Source organism: Glycine max, chromosome 6, assembly GCF_000004515.6.
Source record: "Glycine max cultivar Williams 82 chromosome 6, Glycine_max_v4.0, whole genome shotgun sequence".
Taxonomy (NCBI): domain Eukaryota; kingdom Viridiplantae; phylum Streptophyta; class Magnoliopsida; order Fabales; family Fabaceae; genus Glycine; species Glycine max.
This window is the reverse complement of record NC_038242.2, coordinates 50,623,813-50,644,054: the sequence shown is the minus strand read 5'-3', so window position 1 is coordinate 50,644,054 and position 20,242 is coordinate 50,623,813. Positions and strand designations below refer to the sequence as shown.

Genomic DNA, 20,242 nt, shown 5'->3' with positions numbered 1-20,242 from the left:
AACAGTTTTTGATTTTTGTTAGTACGTAGGAGACATCATTTTCACAATATTCATGCATCAATACTCAATCTTGTCTTGTGAATGAACAAAATACACGTTTCTGTTCCCAAAAACGTATGCAATACTCTCTAATTTCAAGTCTTTTATAAATTGAAAACGAAATTAATTTTCAAATTTTAACTCACAGTCACATCTATGTTTGAATTTTGAAAACTACATCAAATTCCCTTTATCTATTTGTTGTCTGTATGCCAATCGCTTTTAACTTAAATATTTGTTTTTATTCTTTGATTGAAGTATGTACATTGCTTTACATCTAATTTGACTAGAAGGTTTACTTAACAATTTTTTGCAGAGATTTGAAGGGTTTTTTTTTTTTTTTTTAAAACGTGGACTGAAAGCGTTATATCAAAAACGGGAAAAAAAAATCTAAAACAGAAGTTCTTATCAAAGTTAAAATATTCAGAAGTATGTTAAGGATTTCCCTTTTTCATATGAATTAGCTTCGTTTTTATTACAAACTAGCTTTCGTTTTTTTTCCTTCAAAGTATTACAAATTAATTTATACTTCAAAATTCTTTAACGAAGAAATATTGATTTTGATAGAAGTTATTATTCAAAACTTATTTCCTTGTAAGCCACTAAAATATAGGATTAGTGATGAAGAATTTAAGTAATATGCATGAAGTACAATGCTTCTTTGGTACAAAATACAACATATTTTTTAAACTACCTACATATTGGTCTGGGAGATGGTTCATCCCATTTTGCAAGGGTTGCTTTTTATTTTTATTCATGTCCCACAAAATATTTATTGAACTAAGTAACTTAAAATCGTGGAAAGAGGAGATTCAAAGTCTTGGTCCAAAAGGATAGGAAGAAAGAAGATAGGGTTTGGGTAATACCAAGTAAAGCACAATAACATTTGAAAGCAAAACACAAAAGCAAGAAATTAGATAATGTGATTATGCTAATTAATCCCTTTTGGATCCATAATTCGGCGCCGTTTGCTTAGCGCGATTCGAGGCCCATTTTGGTGTAACCCTCCAAATGGCGCCATTCACGCCTCTTCTTTTCATGTCAATTTTGACAACAAAAAAAAAAAGAGAAAAACATTAAACCGATGAGAGGAATATTAGGGACTTTGGTCTTTTAATTTTTGGGATTGACTTAAACTTTTAGAAACTGTTTTCCCAAACAGGTTTTAGCCATTTGAGGACACATGCGTTTGTTATGATGGAGCATGAGCTAATCACATGAGGAACATAATGAGAGGATTAGGTCATGTCTGTTTTGAAAACTTTGAAACTAATGGCCCTACGTTGTTATGTGGCCCTATCATGGTTAAGGTGTGATATAATGGTTTCTTCATCTTTGTATTTTATTTTTCAAAAGTAATGCTAAAAGGTACAGTACTTGGCAAGTGGTATTTTACTGTTAGTATTTTTATTTTGGTTTTATTAAGCTTTTATAAAATAAAAAGGACGTTTTTGTGTAATTGACTGGAGTTTTAGTCTTTAAAAAAATTAAATTGAATAATATTTTCACTTTTAATGAGATATTCAAACATTTATTTTAATTTTATTCTCTAATAAATGTTTTGGTCTTCAAATACTTAATAATATATCTATTCAAAAATAGAACAAAGATGTTTTAGTAAAATTATTCCCTAATAAATACTAATTCTCTTCTAATACTTACTTTCTTGATATGTAACAAAAAAACCTTAAACATCATTTTGGGGTGGAGAGATAAAATGTTTAGTAGATAATTGAAAAGTCTTTATTATTATAACTAGTTAACAAAAGAAATACTTCTTGCCTCTATCTTAAAAAAAGGACTTAAAGAAAGCACCGGTAGCAATTTTTTATAGGAAGTCATAGCAATTATATCTTAAAGATTTATGAAGAAAATAAAAATAATTATATATATTAAAGGGTAATTTAAGAATAAAAAATGTGTATATAATAATTACTTTTATTAATAGTTATAGATGAATGTATTTTATTTTCAACAATTATTTAATGTGTTTTTTAAATGGGAGACTTTTCATAATCTACATGTATTGTTTAATGAGTCATTGAAAAGTCTTTGTTATTGTAATTAATGCATTCTATTTTTAACACTAAATATTTAATGCTAATAAATTTTAATCATTAGAAGTCTTTAGAAATTTATTTTTAATATTTATTAAAAATGAATTATTTCACTTATTATTTTCAATGTCATTGTTTAACTTTTATGATACTTACTTTAAAAATTATATTTATAACATGTTTTGAATCTCATTTAAATTTCTGTCCAATATTCATCAAAGTGAAACTTAATGAAACTAGCTTTAAAATGGATCGGATCTACATTAAAGACGACGTAAGCAACATAAAACCAAACACACATTGCAGTTTTTAATTAGTTGATTTATATATAAAAAGTTTACACTCAAGGTTTTTAAATTCTTTAGCAAAAACATTGTAATTTTTTACGAACTACATTTTGATACGAATTTTGACAACAAAACACGAAACTAGTTTTTGTACTCTTAAGCATTCCCGTTACACTATTTTGTGCGTGCATCTATACCAATACCATTATAATAAATCACGTGAGCAAAACCAAATAGCTGATTCTCTTTTGTTTCTTCAATCCAAAAGGAAGAAAACAACACAAAGAGGGAAATGATAATTAGCCTTGAATAATTAAAATTTACTAGATATTCATTCAATTTTCAGCTAAAATTTTGTTATCATAACTTCAAAAACAAAGATTAATGACCCAACCCCAATAAAGCACGACAAAATTTGTGACAATACAGGGATAGTTACAAAAACCCTTTCAGACTGTCTTATAGTAAATGTGGCAACAATGCTTGCATCTTACTCGCCCTTTTAAAATCTCCATGCAAAAGATTTTTCAAATTCCCAATTGAAACGGTTAAGAAAGTCAATAAAACAGTGTTATTATTTTATTATATTATATATGTCTCTTTAGTTTGATCATTGAAAAGCCTTGAATTACGCCAAGTGATTGATTCTCTCCTTAGCTTATTATAAAAAGGGCAGCATATAACTCATTTGCTTCAACCAACAAATTCCATAGCAAAGCACTTTATTGCAAAAAAGTAACAAAAAGTGAGCATGGGAAATTCCTTGGTCTTCTTATTGTTCCTCATCACATTGTTGTTTGTGGGCAATGTTCAATGCAACCCAAACTACAGAGAAGCATTGGCTAAATCCTTATTGTTTTTCCAAGGGCAGAGGTCAGGAAGGCTTCCTTCTGACCAACAAATCAAATGGAGATCCAATTCTGGTCTCTTTGATGGTCGCCTTGCCAATGTAACAATCTCTTTTTCTCCCTTTCATTTCTTAATTTTATCATTTTTCATTTTTTTTTCTTGTTATGTTTGTTTGCTTTAACTCAACAAAATGAGGGAGCATACCATCTTAACCATTTTTCTTTATCTAAGTGAATTAAGAGTATTTGTATTTAGTATAGTTTTCATATTCGTGCTTATCTTCTTTGTTGGTTCAGTTTATGCATGGTGAAAGGGGCCATTAGAATGGTCTTGCTTTTGCTGAATTTGGTACTACTTGTAGGTTTTAGTAGTGAAATTTTAATTAAGGTTTTAGTAAAAGGGCATCTCCTTGTTCCTTTATAAACTCTTCTACTCTGCTTTGATGCTAGTTTCTTTAAAGCTTGTTTGTATAAAGCATTTCAACGTCCGTCAACGATTTCATGCTTTCCAAGGCCACGCTATATGAGGAAAGCTTTAGAATGAACGTTCGTTACATTCCATTCAATGTTTTTTCAAGCATGCACTTAGTCTTTTTCTTCTTCTTCTTTTTGTTTGATTAGAAGTTTATTGAGTCTATTTTATCAACTAATGCTATATAAGTAAGTCATAAACACTAAAATGCTTGAATGAAATCAGTTGATTAATTGGGTGAGGCAAACAAAAACTATCTTCTCACTTGTTTTTTTTTAACCTTGTGGTGAATTTCTCAAATTCTCAATAGTGTCTAAGTGAGTCACATGGTTATAATTATCTTGTCAAAGGTGTACTAAGAAATTAGTCAATAATTATTAGAATTTAATGTTAATTCCATTATATGTGAATATTCAATATAATTGAAATTATTGACTTTTATAATTACTTCAAAAAGTTATATCCAAAAGAATTTCTAATTAGTTGATATTATAAAATTTCTTACATGGACAATATATCATACTTGTAATTATTATCTTAACATTTATTTATGATGTTACTTATGATGATGTTTTGTTATTCATTTCAACATGATGTTGATGTGTGAGTTATTATAAATTTTTCATATCTATCTTTGATTTTTACAGATAAACAAAAAATTCTAAAACTTTTTATAAAAGAAATCATCACTTACATTCCATCCAATTGAACAAGGAAGTGTCTTACATACAACATATCGAAACTTTGTATGGCAGGTGGATTTAAGTGGAGGGTACTATGATGCAGGAGACAATGTGAAATTCAACTTTCCAATGGCCTACACCACCAGCATGCTGTCATGGGCCACAATTGAATATGGGAAGAGAATGGGACCCCAAATAAAAGAGGCAAGAGCTGCAATTCGTTGGGCCACAGACTACCTCCTAAAGTGTGCCACATCCACACCTGGTAGGCTCTATGTTGGTGTTGGAGACCCAAATGTGGACCACAAATGCTGGGAGAGGCCAGAGGACATGGACACTGTCAGAACTGTCTATTGGGTCTCTCCCAATAACCCTGGCTCTGATGTGGCTGCTGAAACCGCTGCTGCACTTGCTGCTGCATCTATTGTTTTCAGAAGGCTTGACCCAACATACTCTAACAAGTTGTTAAGAACTGCCCAACAGGTCTACCACTTTGCTTTGCAGTATCAAGGTTCTTATAGTCATTCACTTGGATCAGCTGTTTGCCCATTTTATTGCTCATATTCCGGTTTCAAGGTAAAATCCATTTTCTACTATGTGTTTTCTAGTGTTGAGGGGAAAATAACAATGCATAAGACTATTTACTAAAATATAATGTGTTGTCTTAATAAGCTTAATTAATTTTCAGGATGAGCTGTTGTGGGGAGCTGCATGGCTTTTCAGAGCAACAAATGCTGTTTCCTACTATAATTTGGTGAAGTCCTTGGGAGCTGATGATCAACCAGATATCTTCAGCTGGGACAACAAATATGCTGGTGCACACGTCCTTCTCTCCAGGGTATATCTATCATATTGTTCATGTGCCAGCATTGAAAAATATTAAGAGTCAAGTTGTTTGCATGATGTTAATCTGACTCAGTGGGTTTATTTGTTTATTGCTACTACAGAGAGCATTGCTGAATGGTGATAAGAATTTTGATCAATACAAGCAAGAAGCTGAGAATTTTATGTGCAAGATCCTTCCCAACTCTCCCTCTTCAAGTACACAATATACACAAGGTAAAGGCAACATCACTACTGAATTTTCAAAACACAGCTGGGTCAATCAAAGTCATGCATTACTGATATACAAGAAAACATGACAAATATTTGCATCCACGATCAATAAATTTACTTTGAAGTGCTTTAAAAGTATTATAAAAGGCACTAATTGTATGTGGTACTTTTATTTATGGGCAGGGGGACTCATGTACAAGCTTCCTGAAAGCAACCTCCAGTATGTGACATCTATAACATTCTTGCTCACAACCTATTCAAAGTATATGTCAGCTAAAAAGCACACATTTAACTGCGGCAATGTCTTGGTCACTCCAAACACCTTAAGGAGCATTGCTAAGAGACAGGTAAGTCTCATTACTTGTACCACTGTAAGCTGAATATTGTCTATTCCATGGTTGACAAAAAAAAAATATTGTAAAATTTCAGGTTGACTACATATTAGGTGCAAACCCAATAAGAATGTCTTACATGGTAGGCTATGGTCCATACTTTCCCAAGAGAATTCACCACAGAGGATCTTCCTTGCCTTCAATAGCAGCTCATCCACAAAGCATAGGGTGTGATGGAGGTTTCAACCCATTTTTCCATTCGATGAATCCTAATCCTAACATATTGGTTGGAGCCATAGTCGGAGGTCCAAACCAAAATGACGGATTTCCAGATGACCGCAGTGATTACAGTCATTCTGAGCCTGCAACTTACATCAATGCTGCTTTTGTTGGACCTTTGGCATACTTTGCCGGTATCCGCTAATGTTTCATTCACCTAAATTACAAGGTTAAGTCTAGATGTCATTTTATCTGCACCCAACTAAGTTAGTGGTGCATCATTTATAATTCTAGTCCTTTCACACAAAAATGTAACTTATTGTAATTAGTATCCAATATACTTACTGTGCTTTACGCTACATGGTACATCACACTGACCTAAAAGTTTTATGTCATCACATATAACAGCAAGACAACTTTATCATCCCACCTACCCTTCACTCTTTATTATCTGAAGCTAAGGGTATTGTTAACTAGTGCTCTTAGAATATTTTTTAAGAAATTAAAATATATATTTTAATTGAGATGCTTAAAATTATGCTGCTAAAATCAGATCCTTTTAACGATTAATGTGCAAAGTTGATAACAGCCCATGGAAGAAGAAATAATAAATTTAAAGATGGAGAGAGAAGTTAACAACAGTTAAGGAAAAAAGAAATTGAAAGTTTCGTCTTCTTTTTTGAAGAAAAAATTTCTAAGATACATGCATAACAAATACAGGAATTATGATAATTTTCTAGTCATAAAATACCAGAAAAAGTGCACCAAGCACCACGTAGATGCTCACTCTCTTTCTGAAATATTTTATTTTACTATTTTCAACCTTTTGCACTTTATTAAAACAAGTTATATTATTATTTATATTTATATTTAGTCTAAAACTCTGAATAATGATTCCCAATAAAACTTGCATACATTCAGTTCATTGGAAATTAGGAATAACCTGCAACTGCAAATGTTTCAGTCAAAAAATAAATACTCACTTCCACTTCGGAAATTATTTAGTTCTTTAGAATCTCGTCCAAAGATATTGTGACAGCTACTACAAGTTCTTTCATAAAAGATTTTTAAAAAAATCCAAACAATATTAAAGCATCCACCACAAATGGCTTTTAGTGCTTCATCTGTTTTTACTTTTGCCCATTCGAACACACTTTTTTATGGATAATGTAAGAAAAAGTCAACCAAAGAGGCTCCTGACATTGGACATTATGAACCTTAGCATCTCAGCTTCTCTTGTCATATACTGAATGTGACCGGAAGAGGAGGGTCTATAGGAGGCATCTATTCTCATTCAGCAAAGTTTATGAAGTAATTTTTGTTTTCTTGGCTAAAAAATAGGTATGGTCAATGTTGCCCCAGACAATCCTAGTTAATGTCGATTAAAAAATAGTTATGATTGATGTTGACAAAAAAAATTCTAACCAATGTCACCTAAAAAATAGTCATGGTCAATCTCGACCGCAAAATCCTAACCAACGTTAGCCTAAAAACCTTAGCCAATATCGAAAAAAATAGTTTTGGCTGATATTAGCAAAAAAAAAAAAAAATCCTAACCAATGTTGGCTAAAATAATTTTTCTGACATTGGCAAAAAAAATGCTAGCAGACATCGGCCAAAAAAATACTAGCCGATGTTGATTAAAAATAGTTCTAACCAATGTTGGTTGAAAAAACCACAGTCAACGTTGGATAAAAAATAGCTTTGGCCAATGTCAGTAAAAAAATAATCGTGATTGATGTCGGCCTAAAAATATCATTGGTTGTGGCTAGTAAAAAAAAAACCTTTGTCAAAATTTATCAATATTTCTATTTTTAAATTGTTAAGCATTTAAAAATATTTTTTAATTGAATATTTGAAAATCAGATAGTGTTTATTTTCTAAAAGTTTAATATCAAAATTTCATCTATTTAGAATATAAAAATGAAATTTTGCATATAAAGAAAATTGAATTGTCTTATCCAAATAAAGAATTTAAAATTTAAGAAATTTGAATTGACTTTACCAACAAAATATTTGAAAAATGAAGGAAATCAAATTCTAGACAATTCAAATTCCCGTGACATCTTCCAAACCTAAGGTAAGGATATTTTGGTTAGAAATAAAAATAAAAGGGGAGTGGACTTAGAAAGAAAGGGAAATGATAAACATATATTCCAAAACTTATTGGGCCCTTTGCAACCATATTGACAGGGTGTGCACAAAAGCCCATCAACGGTTTTGGTTCTCCTTTATAATCATAAACTCCCTCACCTCTCTTTGTTTGATTAGGGTTTGTCATTAGCACTTCTTCTTTTCACACTGCCGCTGCAACAATGGTAAACCCTTCTCCCTTTCCTTCCGAAATTAAAAAATTAACTCTTTTCACAAACTCTAATTATCTTTACATTTTGTTTTCTTAATTTATTGTTTTGTTATGAATTGGATTGAACTTGATTTCAGGCTTCAGAGAAGAAACTTTCGAACCCAATGAGGGAGATAAAAGTGCAGAAGCTCGTTCTCAATATCTCTGTTGGCGAGAGTGGAGATCGTCTCACCAGAGCCGCCAAGGTTCACTTCACTCATTGCTCCCGCTTTTTTTTTTTTTTAATTTTTAATTTCTGTTTTTCTTCTTGCAGGTGTTGGAACAACTTAGTGGCCAAACCCCAGTGTTTTCCAAAGGTTAGTTCTCAATAATTTTCTAAATGGGTAGTTCAGTGATGCTGGTAATGGCCATAGATCTCACATCTGTGTTCATTGGTTTTGTTGATCATTTTTGTGATTCTATCACTTTCTTAAAATATAGATTGCTGGTGAAGTGATTTTGAAGAATCCCCAAGGTTTAGGGTAGTTTATTTTAGGGTTTTCAATGGAAAGATCGTTTGGTTTTCTTAATTGCATCGTCAACACTCAAAGGTCTGGTAATAGGGTGGAAATGGTAGTTTGAGTTTTGAATTTTTTGCTACTTATAATCTATGATGCACGGACACCCCAGCCCCTTGCCGTGTCCGGTGTCCGACACGTGTCCGTGTCAGTGTCCGACACCCGAACTATGTTCTATATTTTGGACATTACAGGTGTCCACGTGTCCAGTGTCCGTGTCCGTGTTGGTGCTTCATAGATTATAATGATTAAGTGTGTACCTGTTCTTTGGTTATAGTCACAGTAGTGGTGGGCTTAATGAAAGTGCATTTAAATGTTGATTTTTCTTCAGAAACTTGATTCAGAGGTTCATGGAAGATCTGAAAATGAGGATTCTGATATATCTTGATTGTATGGCTTTTTTCCTGCTTAATTTAATTTAAACCTTGTATGCAAGTCCAGAATACGGAAAGCATTGTCTATTGCTCTGTTTGAAGAATTTTAAATTGTACTACTTGCTTTACCACTAGTTTATAGTAATGGTTATTGTATGTTGGATATATTTGGCTGTTTTTCACTCTTGATTGGTAAGAATTGTTTTTCCTCTGCTTGGTTTTGACAGCAAGGTACACTGTTCGTTCCTTTGGGATTAGAAGAAATGAGAAGATTGCATGCTATGTCACTGTCAGAGGTGACAAGGCAATGCAACTTTTGGAGAGTGGTTTGAAGGTTAAGGAATATGAACTTCTCAGAAGGAATTTCAGTGATACTGGTTGCTTCGGCTTTGGTATTCAGGAGCATATCGATTTGGGAATCAAGTAAGTTGAAGAACTCTTGGATTTTTATGCTGGTGTTTTGACTTTTGCCTGAGGTAAACATTTTAGGACTTAAGGGAAGCTGATTATTTGATATGGGTTGTGGTGTGCACAATGCATTTTCAAAATTTTGGATATGACATAACATATCTCTTCCCCTTTATGTTGTATTCCAGTTTTGACTTGAACCAAATGCTAACTGGTTTATAAATAATGGGAGTTTAAGAATTTTCCTTTTGTTGTTTTGGACTTTGGTGCTTATATGAAATATGTTTTCTATGGCTTGATGATTTTGAGAAAGCAGGAATTGCATTAGTTAGGTTGATTTCTTAATTAGTTTTTAGGCGTGATGTTATGTATAATTGATTAACTGGTTTTGCAAATTACATGTTGTCTTTAAATGACATTGTCAAGTCTTTCCCTCTTGGATTCATTCCCTTGTAATGTCAACTAACTTTTGTGTAATTTCCCTTCATATATGTTTGATTATGTTTTCAATTTCTTTGATTATGAAGATTTCAATTTACACATTAGTTCGTTGACCAATTGACTCTGCTTCAGGTATGATCCTTCAACTGGTATTTATGGAATGGATTTCTTTGTTGTTCTGGAGCGTCCTGGCTATCGTGTTGGACGTCGCCGCAGGTGCAAGTCCCGGGTTGGAATTCAGCACCGTGTCACAAAGGAGGATGCTATGAAGTGGTTCCAGGTGAAATATGAGGGAGTGATCCTTAACAAGTCCCAGGCAATTGTTTAGTTAGATTGAGTTCGCTGTAGGATTGTGTTATCAGTTTTGTCAACTATAGCTCAATCTTTCTGTGATAGTATGTTAATTTTGAGGCAGGTTTTGAATCAATGTTTATCATTTCAGTTTCGTCATGAAGCATATGGATTAACATTAGCCCTGATTAAACGGCACTTTTATTACGAAGAACTCGTGCACCCCCCTCGTTATGCGATTATGCTTGGCAATTTTCTTAGTTTTCTTTGCAACCAAATAAGAAGCATGTGCAAAACATTTTACTTGCGAGGGCCCGATATAGCTAAATATTTTTCCTCAATCCAGCGAAAAATACTCCTCTCTAAGATACAGGCATAATAAATACAGGAGTAATGATCATTTTCGAATCATCAAATACCAGAAAAAGTGCACCAAGCACCACGTTGATGCTCACTCTCTTTCTGAAATATTTTATTTTACTAATTTTAACCTTTTATACTTTATTAAAACAAATATTATCATTTATATTTATATTTAGTCTAAAACTCTTAATAATAATTTCCAATAAATCTTGCAAACATTCGGGTCATTGGAATTTAGGAATGAACTGCAACTGCAAATGTTCTAGTCAAACAATACTTACCTTCACTATTCTCTTTATTGATTTTATATTTATTTTATTCAAATCTTATCATTTTATTTTTTTTTTCTAACTTGAATGCTTTAAAAATTCACATAATTTTTTCAAATATTATAAATCTAAATCTTTTTAAATCTTTTATGTTAATTCATTAAAATTCAAATTATGGTAAATGTCCAATAAAAATAATCATAATCTTTAAAAATAATTTTTTAAAATCTTAATAGAGTCCAAAAAAAAAATCCATATTATGTTAAAGCATCCACACAAATGGGCTTTAGTGTTTCATCTGTTTTTACTTTTGCCCATCCGAACTCACTTTTTATGGATAAATTGTTCTCTATCTAAGAAAAAGTTAACCAAAGAGGCTCCTGACATTGGACATTATGAGCTTCAGCATCTCAGCATCTCTTGTCATATACCGAATGTGACTGGAAGAGGGTCTATCAGGTGGTATCTACTATCATTCATAATCTTTTTCCGGAAAATATGTTTTTTGCACTGGCCTTGTCTTCAATAAAGTTTATAAAGTGTCTATTTAAATTCAAAACTCACGCATAGGGTCTGTTGTTACTTTTTAGTTTATTTTTATTTTAGTTTGTTTTTGTTTTATGTAGGATAGTTTTTTTTTAAAGTCAAATCAAGAATTTTATTAATAGTGCACGATGTGTGATTCCCAATAACAGCAAATTACAAGGTAAAGCATCTAAACAAAAAAGAAAAACAGTACAATCCACCAGCTTAGCAAATGCTAAAAGCATAATAAAGGACTTGTACACCAATTTGCAAAAGAAAGAGAACTAGAACCATGTCCCTTATATTTCATCCAGGTCCAAGAAATTCTCTGAATATGATAAACCACATTCTGCACATCAGGAAAGAAATTATCCTTGAAAATTACAGAATTTCGATACAACCATAAACACCAACATGTAGCATGCCATACAAGTAATCTAACCCTTCGCAGCTTCTTTCCTCTAAACAAAGATTCAAATTGAATGTAATGATGTTGCACCAAATTAATTTGAACCATAAAAAATAGAATTCCAAACCTGCTGAGAAAACTGACACTGCACAAAAATGTGATTTAAAGTGTCAAGATCGAACTCACAACCAGGTCGTTCAAGAAACACCCCTCCTCTATTTTGTAAAGCCTCACAAGTTGGTAGTCTTCCCCACAAAAGCTTCCATTAAAAAACCAGAACTTTGGAAGGAAGAACACATTTCCAAAAGCTATTTGATATGAACTCATGCTGATATGTATTAACAGTCATGCCTTCACTAACCAAAACATATGTTGATGCTACCGAAAATTTCCCATCTGCAGTTTTATTCCAAGTCCAAGAATCTGGTACTTCTCTGGTCAATGTTGCCCCAGATCAAATAAGCCGTAACTGATGCAACTCATCTTCCTCACAACTATAAAACCTGCGCCTCCAATTTCACTTCCATCTCCAACCAACAAAAGTCTATTCTCCAATTCTAATTTCCCATGTAGGATAGTTTATTAGGACATGTGTCTATTTTATTTACATCCCACATATAGTTTATTTTAGTTTGCTCTAATTTGTTTTACTTTACTTTAATTAGTCTTAAGATGTGTTTATTTGAATTAATTTTATTTTTTATTCTTGTCCTTGTTGATAATGCTCAGTTTGCTGGTTCAAATTCTTCCTATATAATTTAAACCTGTTAGAATTTCCTTTATTAAAAAACTAATAATAATATTGATGATGAGTTGATGACAAAAAGTTAAATTAGCGAAAAGCATTATTTTCTTTATGTTATTTGACCTGAGATCTTCACTGTTAACTAAATCTAAGAATGATATGTTCTTTGCTCCATAAAACCAATACTAAAAAAATTACAAATTGTTCTTCATAGCAAGGGCTATACTTTGGACAGTAGCACAGCTAGCTCCTCATCAGACACCTTAACTTCAACATAAGATCCCAAAGATGCAGCAAGTCTTGCAGCTAGTTGATGTTTACACTGGAGCAAACCCACACAGTGCACATTTTATACTTGAGTACTAGAGTAATAAGAATGTTAATAATCAACTGAATATGATGAAACAAGTATGTAGCCTTACACAAAGTTGTTCTCCTCTGTTGACAACATCATAGAAGAACGAATAACAAGCGCAAAAATTTTCAGCAAAACACAGATACTGGTCTTTTCTTCGGGATTCCCCTGTAACCTAAACAAGTGGAGAATGAAAACATAATCCACATCAAGCAAATGAATGGTTCCTTAGATTCTCAAAAGTCAAAGCATTCATTATTTGAACATCAAATAATTGGCACTGTATCCAATGATCTCTTCTTATCTTTTTCATATACATTTATCTCAAATATTCTCCTAGAATCAAAGAGGACAACCAAAGTTGTCCAACAACCTTTTACCCTCTCAATGTTGTAATGCAAACCCTAAAAATTTTATATGTTTTTTAAAAATGTCAACTTTTAGCTTATATAAATAATCTCAACTCTAAATTTTTTCACAGCTAAAATTTTACAACCATCTTGCATCTTTCGATATTTCTCCCTTCCCATGTACTAACATCAACCATCAGATTTATCCCTTTTTATCTTCCTATATCTCTTTTCTGAGCCAGGGTGGTAAAAAATGATTTTTGAAATCATATATCAGATTTTTAAGCAACATTCCACCTATTCAATGCAATGGAAGAGAGATCAAAAGGTGAAACCTGAAAGATAAACCTTCCACTGGGGTGAGCAGATATCTTGCTAACACCTCTTTGGTCGACAATTCTAGTGGCTCCCTCAAAGTTCTTGCCAAACAAGAAATGCAAACTGGTTTCATTTTGCACGGAGACCAAAACACAGAACTTCAATTGAAACACAATGCATGATAATAATGATTAGGAAACAAACACAAGGGAATAGGAATCAATTGACTTACGTCCAAAGTTGATCATCATTCACTGTGACATGAAAGTAAGAGGGTCTTGGGTCATGAGTCAATAATTTAAAGCAAGGTTTTAAAAAACAGGCCACACCCATAATTGCAACCAGAACATGAAGGAACATTGGGTTTCTGCAACCACATTGTGATTGCAATTGTGGCTGCATTAGCAGCATTTGTATGCACTTTTCGGTAACATCCAGGATTGCTACAAAACCACAATTGCAACCACAACACACATAAAGGTTTATTGGATTTTCACAACTGCATTAGTGCAATTGAGACCACATTAGCAGCATTTATACTCAATTTTCTGTAACATCTATCTAGGGTTGCTACGAAACCACAACCGCGACCATAATTTAAAACCTTTAGTTCAAAGCGATAGAAAGTAATGAAGTTACTTACCTGAGTGTGTAGACTCAATTTCCTTCCATACTGCCTCTGCTACCAAACTGCTTGCACTCATTCTGTATTACTACTGATTACTGAAAATATAACAATATAGGATATGATTTTCAGTAATCAATCTAAAATATATGAACAAAACAAAACGGTACAACTTTTTTCTCTGTATTAATTGGTTATTATAAGAGTGATTAATGAATACAAGAAGAAGAAATCTTTAGTAATGAAACAAAACAACCAACCAAACCACGCTTGCAGACTTAGCATTCTGTAGCAGCAAAATGAGGTAATGTTCTCACACATGTTTTCAAAATCACTTTTCAATAAATAAATGAGCAATCCAATTAAAAACAAAACTGCAATAATACTAATAACAATTAACCAATCTAAGCCTACATACATGTAAGAGACAATTTTTCCCGAATGTTAGAAATTCGAATCATTTGCAAGGAAGATAGCATACCCATTACCCTGTTACTGATGGCTGTTGGGATCGATGGTAGAAAAGCCTTCTCCTTCAATGATTTCGTTGCAGATTGACAAAGGGATAGGGAATTAGAGGAGTCTATTTTTGGGGTTATTTTGGAAGAAAAATAAAAAATGGAGTGCATTAATAAATAGTGGGGCCGCAACTAGTAATAGTCTATTTGCTTCAATGCCTTTTCAACGCTACACGGCCTTTAAATTTCAGTAAGGCTCTTTTTATTTACATACTTGTTTCCTAAGTACAATCCAATACCCCTTTCTACCTCTCAACTATCCATTATACAATTTTTCCTTAAAAATGTACACCCCTTTTGATTTTTGAAAATGTATTTCCGGAATTACATATATTTATTCTAAAAATGTAACTCTAGAACTATGATTTATAATTTTGGAGATATACTTCTAGAATAAGAATATGTTTTTCAATAAAATATCATTTAGGAATTAAGATAGTTGTCAAGAAATACAAAAAAAAAAATCATTAACAAGATAAACACTTATTTTATACTCATATTTTTTAATCTTATTTTTCATCTTATTATTGTTGTTCTTTAAATCCTATCTAAAATCTTATTTTCATCGTATCTTATTATTCTTTAAACCCTAATTATAAACCATCTTCACAATATATTCATCATATAATATTATGTCTTCATCAATAGTATATAATATTTTGTGCTTTATTTCATGTTGCACTATGTTTCAAGGTAAGATTATCATTAACTTCATCTATTATATACATTAATTATAAAGCAAAACTTTTGGCGATGATTTTTTTTCTTTTAAGTGTGTTTATTCATTTTTTAATTCAAGTCTATGTCAATGATTAAGGGTTCAATGGCTGTTGAGTACTTTAATTGAGGTATAATTTGTAATTTTTTCAAGAAGAATAAGGAAAGAATTAGACAGCTTAGCCAACACACTACTTATGACCACCTATCTTTCTATGCCATGCTAGACACCACAAAGGAAGAAATTATAGTTATAATTTCAAAGTGCAGATGAAGGAAAACTCACGTTTATATTAAGCACTTTCTCTTTTTAATTCCTTAAGTAATACGCTAAGGGTACTAATTAGGAAGACTCTTTTATTTAATGGAAAAACATTGGATTAATATTTATTTATTTTAATTTTTCATTCTTGACAAATAATATATTTAAGTATATATACATTATCTAAAACTTCTCATTTCAAAATTATTTTTTCATAATTAATTTTAAAAAATCGTAAAATAAATATCAATTAAAAAGGGTGTTAATTATTATCACATCACCAAAATATATTTAAATTTAAAAATAATGAAAATAAAACGCACAACATAATTAGGCCTGTTTGTTTTAAAAAAAATTAAAAAAATGATTTTTATAAAAGCAATTTTTAAAGATGCAAACAAGATTTGTTTGTTTAAAAAATAGTAGAAAACTGTTTATTTTAAATAAAAATAATTTAGACAAACACTTTAGAAAACTAAAAAAAAATGCTCATTTTATTAAAAAAATATTTTTTAAATAAGTTTAAATAAACGACTCAATATCAATAAGTGTAAATTAAAATTAAGCATAACCAATATTGTTGCATTATAACTCTTAATTTTGGTTTTCTAAATGTGTAAATATTCAAAACAAACTGTGTAAATAAACAATAACAACTAAAAGTTTATTTATTATTGGTGAGTTAATAACAAATATTACACCATAAAAAATTAATAACAATACAAGAATTTAACATGGTTTGATATCTCTTACCTAAGTTCACGGAATCATCTAAAAATGTAATGTATTATATTTTACTATCATAAAAATAATTATAAGATTGTAACTCACCGCAAACAGTGTATCACTCTATAAACCCAAATATCTTTCTCTCTTAATGGTTAAAAGAGATGATAATACTCTCACACAAAGATATTTTTCTCTTAACAAAGTGATCTTATTTTAGAGGTTTTCTTCTCACACATTATCTCTACATGTGTGTTGTTTCTCCACTAATTCTTTTTTCTATTTATAACAAAGATTGTCACCAATTATAATAAATAATTTTTTTGAAAGTTGAAACAAAAATAACTTTCAATACATCTATTCAAATAATTTTTATTTAGTAAAATGCAATCTTCTACGTTACATTGAAATCATCCAAATCTTAGTGATAAAATTTCAATTCCCACCATACATGAACCTTATCTTTTGATTTGAAAATTTGCATTTGTTTGAATTCTTTCTTCTCCCTCCAACTCTTCTTGTGGCTATATTCATTGATGCATTGAATTCTCCCTAAGAGGGTCTTCTTAAGTTGAATTGTGATGCAGCTGACTGGTTGGGGCGGTGTGCTTAGAGATCACTGTGGGAGGCTCAATCAACCTTCTTCCTTGCTAGATCACCATGCTTGAGCTCAAGGCTATTGAGATTGGGGTTAAACTTCTAGTTTAGAGATGTTGAATCTTAATTTGAAATTCTTTATTGAAGATACATAGAATTTTAATAAATAATCATTGATTAAAAGTAACTAAAATCATGACCACAGAGAGAGATACATGGGACCAAAATAAACATTATATTTAGGTGGAGCACTATCATCAGTCTTGAGATTAATTTAGATGTATAATTTTATTGTGCACCTTCCCACATAAAAACTGTCTTTCTTCCTTCTTCGCTGAACCCTCCCTCCCTCTCCGACATGGCTGTGTGAATGTGATGAATCTTATGGTTTATAAAAGTGGTCCACGCTAATCTTCGTCCAGTTTAAATTATTAAATTTTGAATAAACTGTTGTTATGGAAACCAAATCCAAAAAGAATATCAATATATTATCATTCATTGCCAGCTACCAATACACTGTATATAAATAAATTTTCAAAGTAAAACCAAAAGCAGAAAACATTGCATGTTAAGATTCACCCACATTACACGGTTTGTGTTGTGTTGTGCCTGCCCTGTCCGTGGCATTTTCGTCTTTCTCTAATTTCTTCTTCTTTCTTTCTCTCACTTCTCTTTTGAATCAATCTCATCTCATCCCTAACAACCACACATGCACGCACCACCATCAGGCATGTTCTTTCCATGCTTTCAATTTTGGAAAAAAGCTTAAAATTTTGTAACACTTTAATAAAAACTAATTGGAACTGGTGCTAGTTCAGCTTGATTTATAACCCCATTTTTGGCCAAACAAATAGGGTTGCCCATTTTATTATTATTCTTTTGAAATTTTCAACTTTCTTATGCTGTGGATCTTTGACTTCAGTTGGAGATTTTGAGTTTTTTTTTTAACCCTCTTTTCAGATGTTGTTCTGAGATAATCCAGATACCCTTTAAGGTACAAAACCTCTGTTTTTGTCAGAGTAGATTTAAAGTTTCTCCCTTTATTTTTATTCATTTTTGTGTTTGGATTATTGGTGTGGTAGACTTTGTGATATTCTTCGGTTCAAAGATTTAATGGGGTTATCTGAGAATTTAATTGATGGGTTTTGTTTTGTTGATTGAGTTTTATTGCTTTACCGGCAGTTATTCCTTGAATAAAAGAAGATCCGTGTTCATCTCACTAATCAGGTGCTGAAGATTCGTTTTGGTGTTCCCTGCAGGTTTTTTACTTCATAGCTGCAGAATTCCTTGCACTTTGCTTGGTTTTTGTCTCTTTCCTTGAGGGTTATCGGATTCTTCCTTTGCCAAATCTTGACTGCTATGTTCTTCAGTTGGGATGAAACATGATGAAGACTTCGGCTCGATTTTACAATAAAGGGATATTGGTATTCAGTGAAGTGAAGTTAACATTTGAGATACAGAACAAGAGAAAAGCAAATTTGATGTAACTTTTTCTGATTTTTTGGCCTGGTATTGTAGAGGAGTTTGGTTGAAATCTGATCAGGGTTATTGTTTACTGATTTTCGATGGATTCAATTCAAAATAAAGTTTATTACTGCTGTGTTTCTAAGGGTAACAATGTCATGTATGTGTATAGTGGTGGAGACCAAGAAGATGAGAATGTCGCAGCCTTGTGCTTGGAGAGGGCTCCTCCTTTCCACAGGTGGTATTTTGAGACAATAGGTAAAAGGACTTTTGGTTTTTTTATGGAAGATGGGTATGTTTACTTCACAATTGTTGATAAAGGTTTTGGTAACCCGGTTGTTCTTCAGTTTCTGGAGCATGTTAGAGACGAGTTTAAAAAGCTGTCTAGAAAAGGTTCAAGAGGAATTTTGCCAAACATGAATTCAATTTACATTCAGGAAAAACTGGTTCCTGTCATCCGCGGCCTGATCACTTCATTGGAGAGTGTTTCACATGGTAGTAGTAATTGGAGAGATGAAACTTCCTTGTCTTTTCAAGTGGATCTGTCTCCGTCACCAAGTAATTTGAATGGACAAATTGAAGGTGCTAGTTCAACAAAAGCCCCGTTATTGGGAAAATCTAACAAGCCAGATAAGAAGAAAGTAAAAGATCATGTGATTGCTATGAGAGACGTTGAGTTGGAGGAGCATCGGAAATCTACAGATAGAGGAGCAAGGGTCGATTCAGGCAATCTGGATGGTGTAAGCCAAGGTGGTGCAGGTGCATCAGTCTCTTTGCAAAAGGATATGGGTTCAATGAGGATGAGATCAGCCCCTCAAAACATTCGTAAGAAATGGTGGCGCCAAGTACGCATTGTCCTAGCTATTGATGCAGCTGTGTGTATATTATTATTTATCATCTGGTTAGTAATATGTCGTGGTATATCCTGCATTCGATAGAATTCAAACTTCTTGTGTGACTCTGAATTTGAATCACTATCATATTGGAACTTGAGATTTTCCATGCATGGTCTGATCTGATCAGCAACAGAAATTAGTTTCTTCGATGGGGCATGTAGATTGAAGTTACAAACCGGTCATGTTGATTAGATCTTTAGTGCTATTTGCAGGCACGTGCTTCTTGTCACCCATATATAGGCATTTTACTTTATAAAGTCTACTGTACAGTTTCATTACTCTTAGACATCTGTACTTGTATATGAATTTTGGGAAGATTTTAAAGGTTCTTGATTCACCTGTTTCTATAGTTTTTTTTAAGTAGATAATTATTTTCTAATATAGAGATGACCAATATTCTCAAATCTCAAGTTGTATATGCAGAATAATTATGCCACCGAAATTCTTTAGGTATGTTTTGACCACCTTTTATAGCTTAGATATTGTTGCTCATAAAATATATACTTTTAAGGTATATGTCTCAATAAGTAATTGAGTTTGGAGATCCAAAAACCATACATTGGAAGTTAAAAGAAAGTATGTAGAATTATAGATCATTAAGTATACCATAGAAATGTAGCTATGTGAATTTTGAAATAATATTTGCAAACAAGGAATTATTCAAGATAAGCATGTTCCACATCATTTAGTGAATTCTATATAAGTTTTGCCTAATAGTAAGGAGTGCCTTTAAA

The 20,242-nt window shown here is 32.1% G+C and overlaps 4 protein-coding genes across 11 annotated transcripts; 3 read left to right on the top strand and 1 right to left on the bottom strand.

Annotated features, from left to right (window-relative positions):
* Window positions 1-3,075: 3,075 nt before the first annotated feature.
* On the top strand, window positions 3,076-6,391 carry LOC100791156 (endoglucanase 9). The gene is made up of 6 exons (XM_003527528.3): window positions 3,076-3,332; window positions 4,459-4,962; window positions 5,075-5,224; window positions 5,334-5,445; window positions 5,626-5,789; window positions 5,872-6,391. The coding sequence occupies exons 1-6, from the start codon at window positions 3,135-3,137 to the stop codon at window positions 6,196-6,198; spliced, it is 1,455 nt and encodes a 484-aa protein (XP_003527576.1). The 5' UTR covers window positions 3,076-3,134; the 3' UTR covers window positions 6,199-6,391.
* Window positions 6,392-8,173: 1,782 nt separating this feature from the next.
* Window positions 8,174-10,580, top strand: LOC100791687 (60S ribosomal protein L11). Its single transcript, XM_003527529.5, has 5 exons — window positions 8,174-8,311; window positions 8,436-8,543; window positions 8,612-8,654; window positions 9,457-9,652; window positions 10,211-10,580. Exons 1-5 carry the CDS (start codon window positions 8,309-8,311, stop codon window positions 10,404-10,406), a joined length of 546 nt encoding a protein of 181 aa, XP_003527577.1. The 5' UTR covers window positions 8,174-8,308; the 3' UTR covers window positions 10,407-10,580.
* Window positions 10,581-12,713: 2,133 nt separating this feature from the next.
* On the bottom strand, window positions 12,714-15,001 carry LOC100792213 (zinc finger SWIM domain-containing protein 7). 7 transcript variants are annotated; one of them, XM_014776887.3, is made up of 6 exons: window positions 14,810-15,001; window positions 14,347-14,426; window positions 13,936-14,146; window positions 13,721-13,804; window positions 13,103-13,210; window positions 12,714-13,002 (listed from the first exon to the last, which is right to left on the bottom strand). In XM_014776887.3, the coding sequence occupies exons 2-6, from the start codon at window positions 14,405-14,407 to the stop codon at window positions 12,987-12,989; spliced, it is 480 nt and encodes a 159-aa protein (XP_014632373.1). In that variant the 5' UTR covers window positions 14,408-14,426; window positions 14,810-15,001; the 3' UTR covers window positions 12,714-12,986. The 7 variants fall into 7 exon arrangements, with proteins under 7 accessions (XP_014632373.1, XP_006582427.1, XP_006582426.1 ...); XM_006582364.3 differs by having other exon boundaries at window positions 13,721-13,826; window positions 14,817-14,996; XM_006582363.3 differs by having other exon boundaries at window positions 13,721-13,826; window positions 14,810-14,995.
* A 2,484-nt stretch (window positions 15,002-17,485) lies between these two features.
* Window positions 17,486-19,853, top strand: LOC100792743 (phytolongin Phyl1.1). 2 transcript variants are annotated; one of them, XM_041016780.1, is made up of 3 exons: window positions 17,486-17,876; window positions 18,109-18,142; window positions 18,408-19,853. In XM_041016780.1, the coding sequence occupies exon 3, from the start codon at window positions 18,714-18,716 to the stop codon at window positions 19,548-19,550; it is 837 nt and encodes a 278-aa protein (XP_040872714.1). In that variant the 5' UTR covers window positions 17,486-17,876; window positions 18,109-18,142; window positions 18,408-18,713; the 3' UTR covers window positions 19,551-19,853. The 2 variants fall into 2 exon arrangements, with proteins under 2 accessions (XP_040872714.1, XP_040872715.1); XM_041016781.1 differs by lacking the exon at window positions 18,109-18,142.
* Window positions 19,854-20,242: the final 389 nt, after the last annotated feature.

Coding starts and splice junctions, on each gene's coding strand:
- LOC100791156 (XM_003527528.3), top strand. CDS start 3,135: ATGGGAAATTCCTTGGTCTTCTTATTGTTCCTCATCACATTGTTGTTT. Junction 4,963..5,074: donor GCTCATATTCCGGTTTCAAG/GTAAAATCCATT, acceptor ATTAATTTTCAG/GATGAGCTGTTGTGGGGAGC. Junction 5,446..5,625: donor AAGTACACAATATACACAAG/GTAAAGGCAACA, acceptor ATTTATGGGCAG/GGGGACTCATGTACAAGCTT.
- LOC100791687 (XM_003527529.5), top strand. Junction 8,655..9,456: donor AACCCCAGTGTTTTCCAAAG/GTTAGTTCTCAA, acceptor TGGTTTTGACAG/CAAGGTACACTGTTCGTTCC. Junction 9,653..10,210: donor CATATCGATTTGGGAATCAA/GTAAGTTGAAGA, acceptor ACTCTGCTTCAG/GTATGATCCTTCAACTGGTA.
- LOC100792213 (XM_006582364.3), bottom strand. CDS start 14,407: ATGAGTGCAAGCAGTTTGGTAGCAGAGGCAGTATGGAAGGAAATTGAG. Junction 14,147..14,346: donor AATTGAGTCTACACACTCAG/GTAAGTAACTTC, acceptor GTGGTTTTGTAG/CAATCCTGGATGTTACCGAA. Junction 13,211..13,720: donor GTGGAAGGTTTATCTTTCAG/GTTTCACCTTTT, acceptor CCACTTGTTTAG/GTTACAGGGGAATCCCGAAG.
- LOC100792743 (XM_041016781.1), top strand. CDS start 18,714: ATGGATTCAATTCAAAATAAAGTTTATTACTGCTGTGTTTCTAAGGGT.